Source organism: Nymphaea colorata, chromosome 12, assembly GCF_008831285.2.
Source record: "Nymphaea colorata isolate Beijing-Zhang1983 chromosome 12, ASM883128v2, whole genome shotgun sequence".
NCBI lineage: Eukaryota > Viridiplantae > Streptophyta > Magnoliopsida > Nymphaeales > Nymphaeaceae > Nymphaea > Nymphaea colorata.
Window position 1 is genome coordinate 20,683,080 of NC_045149.1, and position 12,582 is coordinate 20,695,661.

General features: G+C 37.4%; 4 protein-coding genes across 4 annotated transcripts; 1 reads left to right on the top strand and 3 right to left on the bottom strand.

The window, feature by feature from the left end:
* Positions 1–619: 619 nt before the first annotated feature.
* On the bottom strand, positions 620–2,723 carry LOC116265310 (putative B3 domain-containing protein Os03g0621600). The gene is made up of 3 exons (XM_031645862.2): positions 2,386–2,723; positions 930–1,367; positions 620–730 (listed from the first exon to the last, which is right to left on the bottom strand). Exons 1-3 carry the CDS (start codon positions 2,500–2,502, stop codon positions 620–622), a joined length of 666 nt encoding a protein of 221 aa, XP_031501722.1. The 5' UTR covers positions 2,503–2,723.
* A 1,000-nt stretch (positions 2,724–3,723) lies between these two features.
* On the bottom strand, positions 3,724–5,577 carry LOC116266264 (probable pectate lyase 16). The gene is made up of 4 exons (XM_031647411.2): positions 5,244–5,577; positions 4,881–5,160; positions 4,514–4,649; positions 3,724–3,945 (listed from the first exon to the last, which is right to left on the bottom strand). Exons 1-4 carry the CDS (start codon positions 5,560–5,562, stop codon positions 3,724–3,726), a joined length of 957 nt encoding a protein of 318 aa, XP_031503271.1. The 5' UTR covers positions 5,563–5,577.
* Positions 5,578–9,689: 4,112 nt separating this feature from the next.
* LOC116265311 (transcription repressor OFP8-like) lies at positions 9,690–10,232 on the bottom strand. Its single transcript, XM_031645863.1, has one exon. It carries the CDS (start codon positions 10,230–10,232, stop codon positions 9,690–9,692), a length of 543 nt encoding a protein of 180 aa, XP_031501723.1.
* An 867-nt stretch (positions 10,233–11,099) lies between these two features.
* Positions 11,100–11,519, top strand: LOC116265312 (calmodulin-like). Its single transcript, XM_031645865.1, has one exon. It carries the CDS (start codon positions 11,100–11,102, stop codon positions 11,517–11,519), a length of 420 nt encoding a protein of 139 aa, XP_031501725.1.
* Positions 11,520–12,582: the final 1,063 nt, after the last annotated feature.

Consider the following 12,582-nt stretch of genomic DNA (forward strand, 5'->3'; position numbering starts at 1 on the left):
AACACATCTCTTCTCTTAACCTCAGCACAAAGCAAAACCCATCTAAAGGATGCCAGATGAGGTTGGCCTTACTATTGATCTCACAATCAGAGAGGTCCACACAACTGCTGATCTGAAGATGAATTGAGCACATTACTGTGAATGCACCACACAGTTGACCTATATGAAGAATATCAAAGAACTAAAATTGACGGCTTGCAGTGAGCCATTTAAACAAGTTTTATGGAAGGTTGAACCTTATCCTTTAATGAATAGGACAAGGCATCTCTAACTTGATTCCATCTTAATGTAAAGGCACCTCAACTTTTGTTCGTAGGTCAAATGCAATAAATGGGCCAAGTATAAAATGTCAGAAACTACCTCTTAAGAGAGCCAGCTGTCATGGAATCACAGTCAGTTCATTAGTTATTAACATCATATGCAAATAGTGGTATGTGTTGGTGAATTCTATCATGTGCATCTTGGCCATATTCAAACAGACCATACAAAAATACATCCTAACAGCACCATAAAGACCACAAATCTAAGAAATTCAAACCAAATTCAACCATAAGCTGCACATAATCAAAAGATAGACTTACAGCTCAGCATTTAGAGATGCTTGTAGTTGACATCTTAATCACAAAATCAGGATGGCCTTCTCAGGCGTGGATCCATTTATCTCAGTTACAGAATGCCTCTTTGACTTTAAAGGATCTCTACAAGAAGTCATATCAAGAACATCCGTGCCCTGCTAAAATGAAGCTAACACTAAGATAAAAATCTTGGCTAGATCTGTGTGATCTCAAGCCAATACATTGACCAGACTGCATAATTAACACCTTAGTAATAACAAAATGCTGATATTGTAACATAACATTCCAAATTACAGTTTAGGAACCAATAATCATGCAGAAGTTTGACAGCTTACAACTACTTGAAAGTTATACCTCAGTAACAAAACTCTTGGAAGAACTACATTTTTCCCTCAACCTCTGACAACTGTCCTCAGCAACTTCATCCTCACATTCATTTCTTGATACTTCAAGGTCGCACATATAAATGTTCGACAGAGAGGCATTCTCTTTCGGATTGCATGTGATGGAATTCTTATCCTCCACTAGAACTGGCTTGAAACAAATTTTTTCACATGCACTTCTATCAAATATTTTGATGTCAAATTGCATACTACCATCATACCGGAAAACAAGAAACTCTCCGGTTTGTAAATAATGATGCTCAACAAATTCACGCCAACCATTCTGAAAATACATGCTATAGCTGTCTTTAAGAACTTCTATATCCTGGTAACATCCAACTGAAGTGTTCAAAGTGGCATCATTAGAATCGTCATCCTCAATTAATCTTGCAAAGGCTGGAGGGATGTACTACAAAAAATAAAACAGAAGCCACAGAACAATGCTCATGAAATCAATCAGAAGAAGTTTAGAACAAAAAGAGAGCAAACTCCAGCTGATATGCTTGGTACATAATATACACAAGTACAATCTACATGGCAACTTGCAAACACAACAGCACTTTGCCATTACTATGTCAAATTAGACAGCTTATCATAAAAATTCATTCTATTGGAATTTTTCACATGAAAGAAGAAAAGCAGCAAACAAGAAAACATCATCCAGTCGTTTGTAAAATGTGTCCTAAAGTAAAGCTACATGGAAACAAAACGGAAAATACAAGAAAACATAATACGAAAGAATAACGTGAGAGAATCAGGGAGATCTGATTCATATGACTCATGCATGCACACAAATCTTGCTAACGATATTATGTTATCCTTGGTAAGCAAGAAACTACGGGTGGGGGTGTGCCAACTTTTAATATCAAAAGCAAGATATAAACAGCAAAAGACAGAACATAACATACAGTTTACGAATATTCTAATGATTTATGACTCATTTGATAAACAACCAACTTGAATATGATGTGCATGCAAGTGCGGTCGACCGCATTTGACATTAAAAACGAATGAATTTGGCGAGTCGGAGTAGCACCAACATCTGGTGCAAGGGGGGTGCAGCGGCGTGGCAAAGCAGCTCCGTTACAGCGTTTAGGACGTAAGTCGGTCGACGTAAGTAGAACACAGAAAACAACTACGAGCAACATTTTCATCCTCAAGTTTCTTCAGCCCTCAAAAAAGCAACTCGAATGAAGAAACAGGACACCCATATGGACAAATAACCGACAACTGTTCCTATTATAAAAGAAAACATTAAAAAGAAAAGGCTTCCAGATAAAAAACGATGGTGGGACGAAAGCTTTCAACACCCTCTTCCATCTGTAGTCGAACCCAAACGCAGAACCCCACCAAGAAAGATGAGAACAGCGAACCACTTTAGAAATAGGAGACAAGGAAAGAAAAAACGAAGAGTAAGAGGAGGTTACAAGCTTCGAATGGAAGTCCCCTATTAGGACTTTGAAGAAGTACATTCCCACCGCCTTGCTCGCTGCCTTGTGACTTTCCGGCTGACCTCCACTGCTTTGGCGCCTCTTCCTCACCATGCTTTTTCTTTCCTCAAAGAGAAGGAGCCACAGAACAGCAAAGGAAACGCACCAACTCTTCTCACCCCCTCTCCCGCGATGGGCTCACCGAGTTGCCAGCGCGCAGAAGAAAATCAATGCAGTCTGCTTACTCGATTTCCGAAACCATTCGGGAGCCGCAGCCGTCGTATCGGTCACGAAAGGAGAGAAAGATTTTTGGAAATTCTCTGCCCCAAGTTTTACGTAAGAACAGATGACAGCCGGAATTTCTGCCGCCTCCCTCACCGGAATTTAAAGAGACGACAATAAAGTGTTTCAAATCGGCTGCCTAATAAGACATACAATTTAAAAGACTTTCGGGTGCCGCACCCGTCGTATCGATCACGAAAGGAGAGAAAGATTTTTGGAAATTGTCTGCCCCTTGATTTACGTAAGATGCCAGCAGGAATTTCTCCCGCCTCCCTCACCGGAATTTTAAGGAGACGATAATTCTTAAATTGTTTCTAAACGACTGCCTAACAAGATATACATTTTAGAAAACTGCAAGACATAAAAAGTTAACGCGCAAGGGATATATATAAATATGTATTGTAGACAATTTTTTTTCTTTAAATTTCTCACTTTATTGAGACATTTAGTTTAGAGTTTTCATTATTTAATGAAGAATTAAGACATTAGTTTGAGTAGTTCAACGAAAAAAGATAATCAAAATTATTCGCATTATCAAGTGGTTGAGATTGATGGGTGTTAATTATTTGGCTATACAACAACATTTAGCCGTGATTTTACATATAATTCATGCACCTTAACTTCGTTCTCATGACCATCATGTCCATTAATTACAAGTAATATTTTGAGTACCACAATCTTATTCCCATGGGATATAATAAATCCGCCGACAAAGTACTTTGTTTATAACAAAAAAAAAAAAACGAAGGCGTCAGATCTGGTATGAAGGTTTTGGATTCAATCCGGATCAGATCCAATGCTTCCCCAAAGCTGCTATTGGCTGATAAAAGCAACTATATCAATGGGCTAACTGAACTAATACATTTTTTGGATCTCCAGAGTTCCTGATAAGAAAATGGGATCATTACAGGGAAGATGAAATGTTCTTGCATGGTTCCACCATGGCTTCTGTGCTTGGTACCATTGGGCATAGCTAGTTACATTTCTTGGCTGACTACATGGTTCTAACTTAATGGGTACAACCATATAAGCTCTGTCTTGTCTTGGCCTGGTTCAGCATGGATATCCCGGCAGGCAGCGGAGCGCGCCGGCGTTTCTGGTTATGGACGAAACTGCGTGTCCGCCGACGGCCGGGAACATCTCCTCCGGCTTGTATCCAGGCAGTGCAGCTCCTTTGCCACTCTGTGTGAAGTAGGCTCCATTAGACAAAACATCATTCACTGATACCCAATTCCCTGGATTCATGTTCGCGCCGCTGTTCATGCGCCGCGTCACCTGCACCGACTTTAGGTTAGGCTCAAGCGACGGAATAAAAGTTTTTTTCCATTCTCTTATATATTAACTGATTTATTCTATGTGCCTTACTCACCTCTCTCTCTCTCTCTCTATATATATATATATATATATATATATATATATATATATATATATATATATATATATATATATATATATATAAAGTGAGAGAGAGAAAGTTACCCAACCATGTACATATGAATAGACATAAAAGAAAAAGATGAAAACTAATATTAGATGACAATGTTTATTTTTTTTCTCTTAATTATCGTAGATTGGATGGTCCTGATTAGATTAAATGGCTGAGTAACTCTAAAAAATAGTTACCTATCAATTTTACCATTAGTTTTGAAATAATATATACTTAAAAGAAAAACAAGAAAAAAAATATGATGAACATACTATTAATTTATATATATATATATTATTTTTTATCAATTGAAGCAAATAAATGACCTTGGTAAGGTAGTTGGATGACTCTAAATAGTTAAAGCCGTTATATACATATATATATATATATAGTGAGAGAGAGAAGGTAGAGTTTTACCTCTTTGTTATCTGATCTTGGTGCAATGAAGAGATTGCCTTCACTTCTTATCGTAGGCTCTGCGCTTCCTCCAATAGCATAAAGCACCCAGTTCTGATAGTAATTGTTCACAACATGTGCATATCCATGGCGAACCCTGCATACATCATCATCATCATATATACATCCATGCAAAACTATATATATATATATATATATCTTTATGGCAAAATAATATAGTAAGGTGTATGTAGATTTTTGTAAGGTTGTAGTATGTTCAGTACGGCGAATATATTGTATTGAACAAATAAAACTTGGTTGGCATATGAAAATCTAAATATTTATTTGAAGAAGAGAAAGATATGTAGTATAAAGTCGGATAAATGACCTTGGCATCCTTTGGTAGCATTTTGGGCCGAAGCGGTTGAATGCAACAGTGACTCTCATGGATTTGTCCTCACTGAACCTATCGTCATGGCCCAATAGCATCACCTTCACATGGTTTCGGAGCCAATTGTTCGAAATTGTTATCGCCGTCGATCCACGTGTCACATCTATCAATCCATCTTGACACGCGTACAAAGTGTTGTGATCGATCCAGATCTTCGAACTCCCGGACATCGCAATCGCATCCCCATCAGATTTTCCGAGTTGAACTATCTTCATACCTGGATCGGATCATCAGATCTTCTGCTTATGTAAAAAGGAAAGAAAAGGAAAGGAAAAGACAAGCTCAGCTGAGTTTTTGCACCTGGGCCTAAAACTGGGCCCGGATTTGATGTAACACAATGGTGGATCCGCAGCCCATGCACGACGACATTGCTCACATCTCGAAGCAATATTCCAGATCCATGCGCAATCTGAACGTTCACACCACGGCCGTCGATCGTTGTGAAGCTACTCACAAGCAACGGCATCCGAAGGTTGATCACCATGTCCCTTTGGAAAGTGATCCATCTATGTCCCAAAGCAGCTCCGTACCGCAAACTCCCCGGCTGCGGGTTGATCGGGTCGTCTGCCGGAGTAGTCACCACATATTCCTGGATCTTTTGCCCGGAATTTCCGGTCATTTTTCCGGCAAATCCAACAGAACACGTGGCTAGCTTCATCCTGTTATGGATCCAAGTTGGGTCCCTTCTCCAGCAGCTGTCTATAACATTCATGGATGCCTTTGTTCTACTTGCATAGACTTGGCTGGAAAGCTGAAGAAGTAGTAGAAACAACAACATTATAAAGGAATGGTGCTTCAAGAAAGTATTAGGTGACTCCATGGAGATATGTAGAGAGAGAGATGACAACTAGAGATATGTTCTTGCTTTAATAGAAGAATTTGTAGGGAGAGATGATGTCTCTTTGAGAAGGTTGGTTTCTAGAGAGAGAGTGAGAGAGAGTTGTTTGTTTGTGTTGGTTGAAGGAGGAGTTCAGATTTGTAACTATCCCAACTTCTCTTGTTACCTCGAAAACTTGGAGGGTAATGGTTTCCTATTTTTTGACACCTGAAAACAGATTTTTTTTCCTCCATTTAAAACTAAAAAAAAAAAAATCACATGTTTCCTTTAGATTGTAATGTTTGAAACTGACAAACTGTTATTAACCAGATAATTGAAAGGCATTAAATTGGTATTTGATAAGAAAAACATTGTGTTCTTGGAATATGTTTTCCATATCTTTGTTGTAGGGAACATGGTGTGATCAGATCAAACATTTGATTGTTAGATCCAAAAGCTTCATCCCTAATTATATCGTGTTTCATAAACCAAAATCGCGGTGTTCTTATTTAAAAACATAATATTCTTCTTACAAAACACCCTTTTGTACTTTGAGTATTAAACTCTTAACCTCTTTTTTTTAAAAAAAAAAATTCAAGTGGATCGAGCTCTATGCCCATTGATGTTCGGGTTGTTTAATTTATTAATTTAGCCGTTATTTGTTGCTGCCGTTTTATTTATTTATTTATTTATCGCGTAAATTCGTTTAATGAACTAATTATTTAGTTCAGTTATCACATGGCAACGCGTGAAACCGTCCAGCAATAAATTGGGATGTTCGGGTTGAGATCCAAATCCATAGAATAAAGAGCGACCCGGGTCGGGCACAAACCGTTCATCATTGTGAAAAATATTGATGGATATAAAAAGAAAAGGGCAAAATTTTGACTTAAAGATAATCATTTTTTTTAATTAAATTGAGTTTATTATAGTTTAAAAGTGACACTTTAATGCAGCTAAAAACATATGCTTGAAAAACCCACGTGAACTTTGTTCATTAATGATCCCTGCTTTTAAAATATTTAATATTCATAAATGCTTCTCTCTTATGTTTTGAAATAATAAATATTTTCAAATGAATGACGAGATGTGCTTGTAAGAAGCTAGCACAGTCGCATTCATTACAGTTTTTAAACTGTAATTATTTTTCTTTAGTACAAAACGACATTCTTGCCCTTTGAATGTTGCGCATAATTTTTTTCCTTTTTAATAAACTTTAATTAGGATTTCGCAAGTTCTCTCTCTCTCTCTTACCTTCAACTGATCCTAATTCTCTTTTCTTAAATTGCTGGTTAATATACATATATAAATTATATGCTGTCTTGTACCAGATGTTGTCGTATGAAAAAGAGAATTGAAATTATAAAAATTTGTTGCTAAAACTAGTATAAATTGTTGTTAAAAGTAATGTGAACCATTTATTGCATCATAAACTGTCACTAATGCTCATGTGATGCCTGGTTTTTAGTAATAATTTTTAATTTTTAGCCATTTAACAATATTTGGTCCATAACAAAAAAAAAAACTATCTATATACACACGAGAAATCATGAGAAATGATGTTGTCATTGCTATATAGCAAGGGTCATTCATTGTTTTATTATTGAAATACATAACTGAAGTAAAAAAAATGGCTAACTTAATACATGTTTCCTCATCTCAAGTCACTCTTATGATTATATCTATGAGGTTAAACTGCATAAAAATCACTTTAATAATTATTTTTAGTAGGTCTGGCTTTTTGTCACTTACCTATTCTCTCTCTCTCTCTCTCAGGAGAGAGGGAAAAGAGGGGGATGGATAATTGGAAAAAAAAAAGGAAAAGAAAACCATGAAGTTTAATTATCTAGCACCGGTTCACATTTTTTTTCTCTTTTCATTATAGCCGTTCAAAGATAAAAAAAAAAAAAATCGATAGCAGAAAAATCAATCTTAAAAAAAAACTTCAATTAAGATACAATTTACATTAAATTACTATTTATGAATATAATAGGATATTCATATTTTATTTATAATATTTTTAACACAAAATTAAGAGGTTCAGGTTTTGTCTCTTGTTTTAGTGGTCTAGTATATATACGTGACTCTAGCTTTTTAGAGTTGTTTTAGTGGTCTAACGTGACTCTAGCTTTTTAGAGTTACATAACCATTTAATTTGCATGTTTGATCCAAAATATGATGAACGATTAAGAGAAAAATAAAGACACAAAAAAATGAAAACCATTTTCGTTATGTAATATTAGTTTACATATTTTTCTGTTCTCAATCATTCATCTGTTTTATATGGATGACATTGGTTATATATATATATATATATATATATATATATATATATATATATATATATATATATATATATATATTTCTACACACACACTTGGTCATACGTCCTGAATTAAGTTATTTTATGTTTGATTCTCACAATTTCTTATGAGCTCCTTGTGGTGCCCACATTCCTTGTTGGGTTCCTGGTGTTGTTTGCCATAAAGCCATGTCTAAACCTGGATCCGATTAAGCAGGTCCCATATTCTTCAGCAGATCCAGTTAAATTGATCTCAAATGGCCATGCTCAAACGGGTGGGTCTGGGGCACGTATGTCGCATGTCTGCAGTTCGACTCGTGAGGGCCTATGTTCTTATATTGCAAAAGATATGTGGGTCCTTTGTGGAAGTTGAAACTCATGGAGATCTCACCGTTGGCCGTCAAGGGAGGGAACGGAGGTGGGCTTTGGCTCTCGCTTGGGTGGTAATCGTACCGTTGGTACCGATATATGTGGACCGTCAAGGGAGGGTACGGAGGTGGGCTTTGGCTCTCACTTGGGTGGTGAGATTAATTATGTCGCTCACCCGAAAACTCAATAGATCTTGAATGTGGCAGAATTCTATCTGTTTACACCTTCAATATGATTGAGGTTCATGAGAAACTTGCTCCTGATGATGATGAGCTCTAGAAAGAAAAGCAAATTAGGAGTATGATTGAGGAATATGGGAGACATGATGAGATGAACAGCCTAAAAGGAACCCTATTCTATACGAACTCGAGAGCCGTGAAAGCTCATCCCATTAAATGGCATATGAGGCTAAAGGCAATCTACCATGAAGGACAAACATATTAAGATAAGACCATAGAGGCGTTTGGATCACACCTCAAAACCAGTTTTTAGAGTGTTTGGGTGCCATCAAAATTGAGATGAAAGGTAGTGAAGGACCGGACCTCCCTTAAGTTATTCACAAAAACTAAGTTTCGGGTGTGTCATTCAAACAAATCAAACCAAGTTTTAAAATCTCATTAGAAATTTGGTTTCCATAGAACTGAGTCTTTAGAAAATTGGATTAATTGAGGGTGTCATCTAACCAACCCCTACACCTTTTATGGAAATGACTTTTTTCCTTAATGGGATCATGGAGACGTCTTTATAAAATTAATTAGAGCGTGATATGTATCAATCTGTTCACCTGGTTGTAGATTTGAGATTCTCTTTGCTATTAAAAAAAATCACAAAAAATGGATAGAAGTTTAAATTATAAGAAAAGGGTGGAAAGATTCGACAGCCAAGCATGTTGGCAAAAATGATGCATCAAGGATCCAAGTTGGTATCGTTGCTTTGATTCTTCGTCACAACTTTCTTGCTTCTTATTTCCTTTTGTTCTTCATGATTGAATGATCTGGAAGTTGGTCAATTGGCTAGAAACCAATGAATCTTTCTGAGTTCGTCTACATTTTATGAGTTTAATTTAAGTGCATGAGCAGTCTCACCATCTGTTTATGAAGTAAGTCTGAACCTTGTGGGCAAGGGGAAGGGGAAGAAGGAGGCTTCCGCTCTCGCCTAAGCAGTGGAATAACTTTCTCTCTCACCAAAAAAAAAAAATTATGAGCATTTTATTTTCATTAATGAACACTAAGAACAAGGAAAACATCACAAAACAATTTTACATGACCTGGGGACCAAGAGAATCCATGAAGATTAGAGAGCAGACCTCATGGAAGACCTCAAGAATCAGAGCAGCACACCCCTCTGAGTTCATGGCCAGGTAACATTGCAGGAGCCTTCTCAACTCATGGGGTTCCACCATCCCATTGGCCTTTATCATGTCCACCATTGACCACTTCAGATCCTCCCGTGGTTCGAAGGACTCTTTTTCAACAGCAAACGCGACTCTCTTCACCTTGTAATCGTCTGTTCCCACCACCAAACTGGACATGTCTTCCTTCTGATCATCCTTCTTCCTTCTCTTCTTCTTTTTCTCCTCCTCCTTTGCCTTCATCTCCTGCATAAGCTTCTCCAGTCTGTCCTGAACCAAGGTATGGAGGGTGGCCGATATGTACTCCGGCGTGCCGGAGAAGTACGGCTCGGTCTCCTCCGGTGACGAGATGCTTAATCTGCAAGTGCAGCAGAAGCCTCGGTAGGTGGTGTTCTTGTGAGCGCCGCGCCGGGACTTCTTGTGATTGCTTTGTTTTGAGTAGAACTTCATGCCCCGCATGATTTTCCTTCACCTCACCTCTCCTGAAATTGTCGTTTGGCTGCTCCCCAGATACTTATGAATGAATGTTCTCAGTAAGAACATTTATATAAGTATTTATGGACTTGCATACATCACAAGGCTCAAGCAAGAGAGAGAGAGAGAGAGAGAGAGATTAGATGATGTCTGCTGGAAGCCGGCAGAAGAGGGGCCACATACAGCTAACACTTCCGTTCTGCTAGGACACACCATGATTGGTATTTCAAGTCTCTCTCTCTTTTGGACTAGAGGAATTAAATCTTCTTATTACAGTTGCTCCAAAGAGAATTTCCTATGCATAGAGGTAGAGCAACAGTACCATGTAGGTAGTTTGTAATTTTAAAATCTTAACACAGTGATCTTAACAATCATTAATGCTAGAAAAAAATTTCATCTGGGGTGTGCATATATATTTTTGATACAATATTTTAGACATAATTTTTTAACAATTCTGCATAAATCTTAAATTTTCTCTCCGGCATATGTAGGAGTACCATAGTCAAGCCATCATAATATAAATGGATGACCTTGGTTAGTATTTAAGTTATTTTTGCAAAAGGACCTTTACCAAACTTATCAAGAAAAAGAAAGATGTTTTTGTTAAATAAAATAAAGTTAATCCTTCATTAAGAAAGAGACCATTTTCCAGAGAAACTCTAAACTGTGCTTCAAAGTAATATGCCACCAACATCTTCTTTCTTTTTCTATAACCGACAGCCGAAAGAGTCTCTTATCCATGCTTTATTCCATACTTTCATTCTAGTTCTACAGCCTTGTACTTTACTCGAGTATATATGATTATATGTGCTTTCCGTTTCTTAGTAACAAAGTTACACAATGATGAGTCAGTTTTCCGGTGCAGATCTTGCCGGATTCCGGGAGCTCTTCGATTATTATGACCGTGATCATGATGGAGTGATAACCAAAGCAGACTCTATGAAAGCCATGCAGTCGGTAGGCTACAATGTTGTTTTGGAAAGCAACCTATTCGAAGGCATCAATTCGGCTGATTTTGAGCTGTTCTCACAAGCCATAGAAACGAACACTTTGATGATCTCAGGCAACTTGAAGGAGGAGCTCTCACAAGGTTTCGAGTTTTTCAATGAGTATCGTGCCGGCAAAATCTACGCCGGCGAGCTCCGGCATCTGCTGACCACTTTGAGAGATAAACTTTCCGATGGTGAGTTAAAAGTACGGATTGGTGAAGACAAGGTGGTAGATTCACCATCTAAAGCAGCTGGTCAGTTATATAAGGTTTAGTTAACGGCCAATTATGGCACTAAGATAGTTGAATAAAGCACAAAAGGATCACTATCGAACAAAGTTAGTAGAATGATGAATGTTTAGTTAAAACTTGGATTAGGTTTATCTCCTTTTTAAGACCTTCGGAAAAAGGAAGCCTTCCGATAAACTGTAAGCAATACAATATGAAAGAATAGAAGAAAAAACCCCAATCTTTTTTTTTTTTTCCTAAAGGTTATTCCCTTTCAATCTCTCACTTTTTCACTATTTCAATCTCTCTTGTTGCTTTAAATTAGTAGAATCTTTTATTCTCTCCTTAAAGGGGAACACCCAAAAGCAAGAAGAAAAGCCCCTACCCAAGAACGACCATTCAAAGCATTGTTTTATTCACAAAGGTCCATTTCTTGTAAATTTTCCTTTTTTTTAAGACCCCACCTAGAACCCTGGCAGTCTTCTGGGCTCATTTCAAAGTGGCGGGTTGTTAACCTCATTCTTTGTTCTCCCCTAAAAAGAAAACAATGAAAATGTATCTTTTCACCTTCCACACTATGGTATATATTCTCATAGGAACTATTCTTGTATACTATAAATAATGGAATCACGACCACTCTAGTTGACGAGTACCTCAGCTAGGACCCCGGTGGTCTTCAGGTTGTCAGTTTGATTCTCCTAGGTATTATTTTTTTAGACTGTAAACAATAGAATCACAACCATTTTAGTTGATGAGTACCTTACTTAGAACCCCAACAGTCTTCTGGGCTCTTTTCGAAGTGGCGAATGGTTAACCTTCTTCTTAGTTCTCCCCTAAAAGGAAAACAATGAAAATGTACCTTTTCACCTTCCTACACTATGGTTTGTATTCTCATAGGAACTATTCTTGTATACTATAAATAATGGAATCACAACCACTCTAGTTGACGAGAACCTCAGCTAGGGCCCCGGTGGTCTTAAGGTTGTCGGTTTGATTTTTGTACCTTTTTTTATACTGTAAACAATAGAATCACGACCATTCTAGTTGACGAGTACCCCACTTAGAACCCTGACAGTCATCTGGGCTCTTTTCGAAGTGGCGAGTTGTTAA

Excerpts from the sequence above, each read along its gene's own strand:
- LOC116266264 (XM_031647411.2), bottom strand. The coding sequence starts at position 5,562 with ATGACCGGAAATTCCGGGCAAAAGATCCAGGAATATGTGGTGACTACT. Across the intron at positions 5,161-5,243 it reads GGGCCCAGTTTTAGGCCCAG|GTATGAAGATAGTTCAACTC; the intron begins GTGCAAAAACTC and ends GATCCGATCCAG. Across the intron at positions 3,946-4,513 it reads CAAGATCAGATAACAAAGAG|GTGACGCGGCGCATGAACAG; the intron begins GTAAAACTCTAC and ends AAGTCGGTGCAG.
- LOC116265310 (XM_031645862.2), bottom strand. The coding sequence starts at position 2,502 with ATGGTGAGGAAGAGGCGCCAAAGCAGTGGAGGTCAGCCGGAAAGTCAC. Across the intron at positions 1,368-2,385 it reads GGGACTTCCATTCGAAGCTT|TACATCCCTCCAGCCTTTGC; the intron begins GTAACCTCCTCT and ends TATTTTTTGTAG. Across the intron at positions 731-929 it reads CCAAGAGTTTTGTTACTGAG|GGCACGGATGTTCTTGATAT; the intron begins GTATAACTTTCA and ends TCATTTTAGCAG.
- LOC116265311 (XM_031645863.1), bottom strand. The coding sequence starts at position 10,232 with ATGAAGTTCTACTCAAAACAAAGCAATCACAAGAAGTCCCGGCGCGGC.
- LOC116265312 (XM_031645865.1), top strand. The coding sequence starts at position 11,100 with ATGAGTCAGTTTTCCGGTGCAGATCTTGCCGGATTCCGGGAGCTCTTC.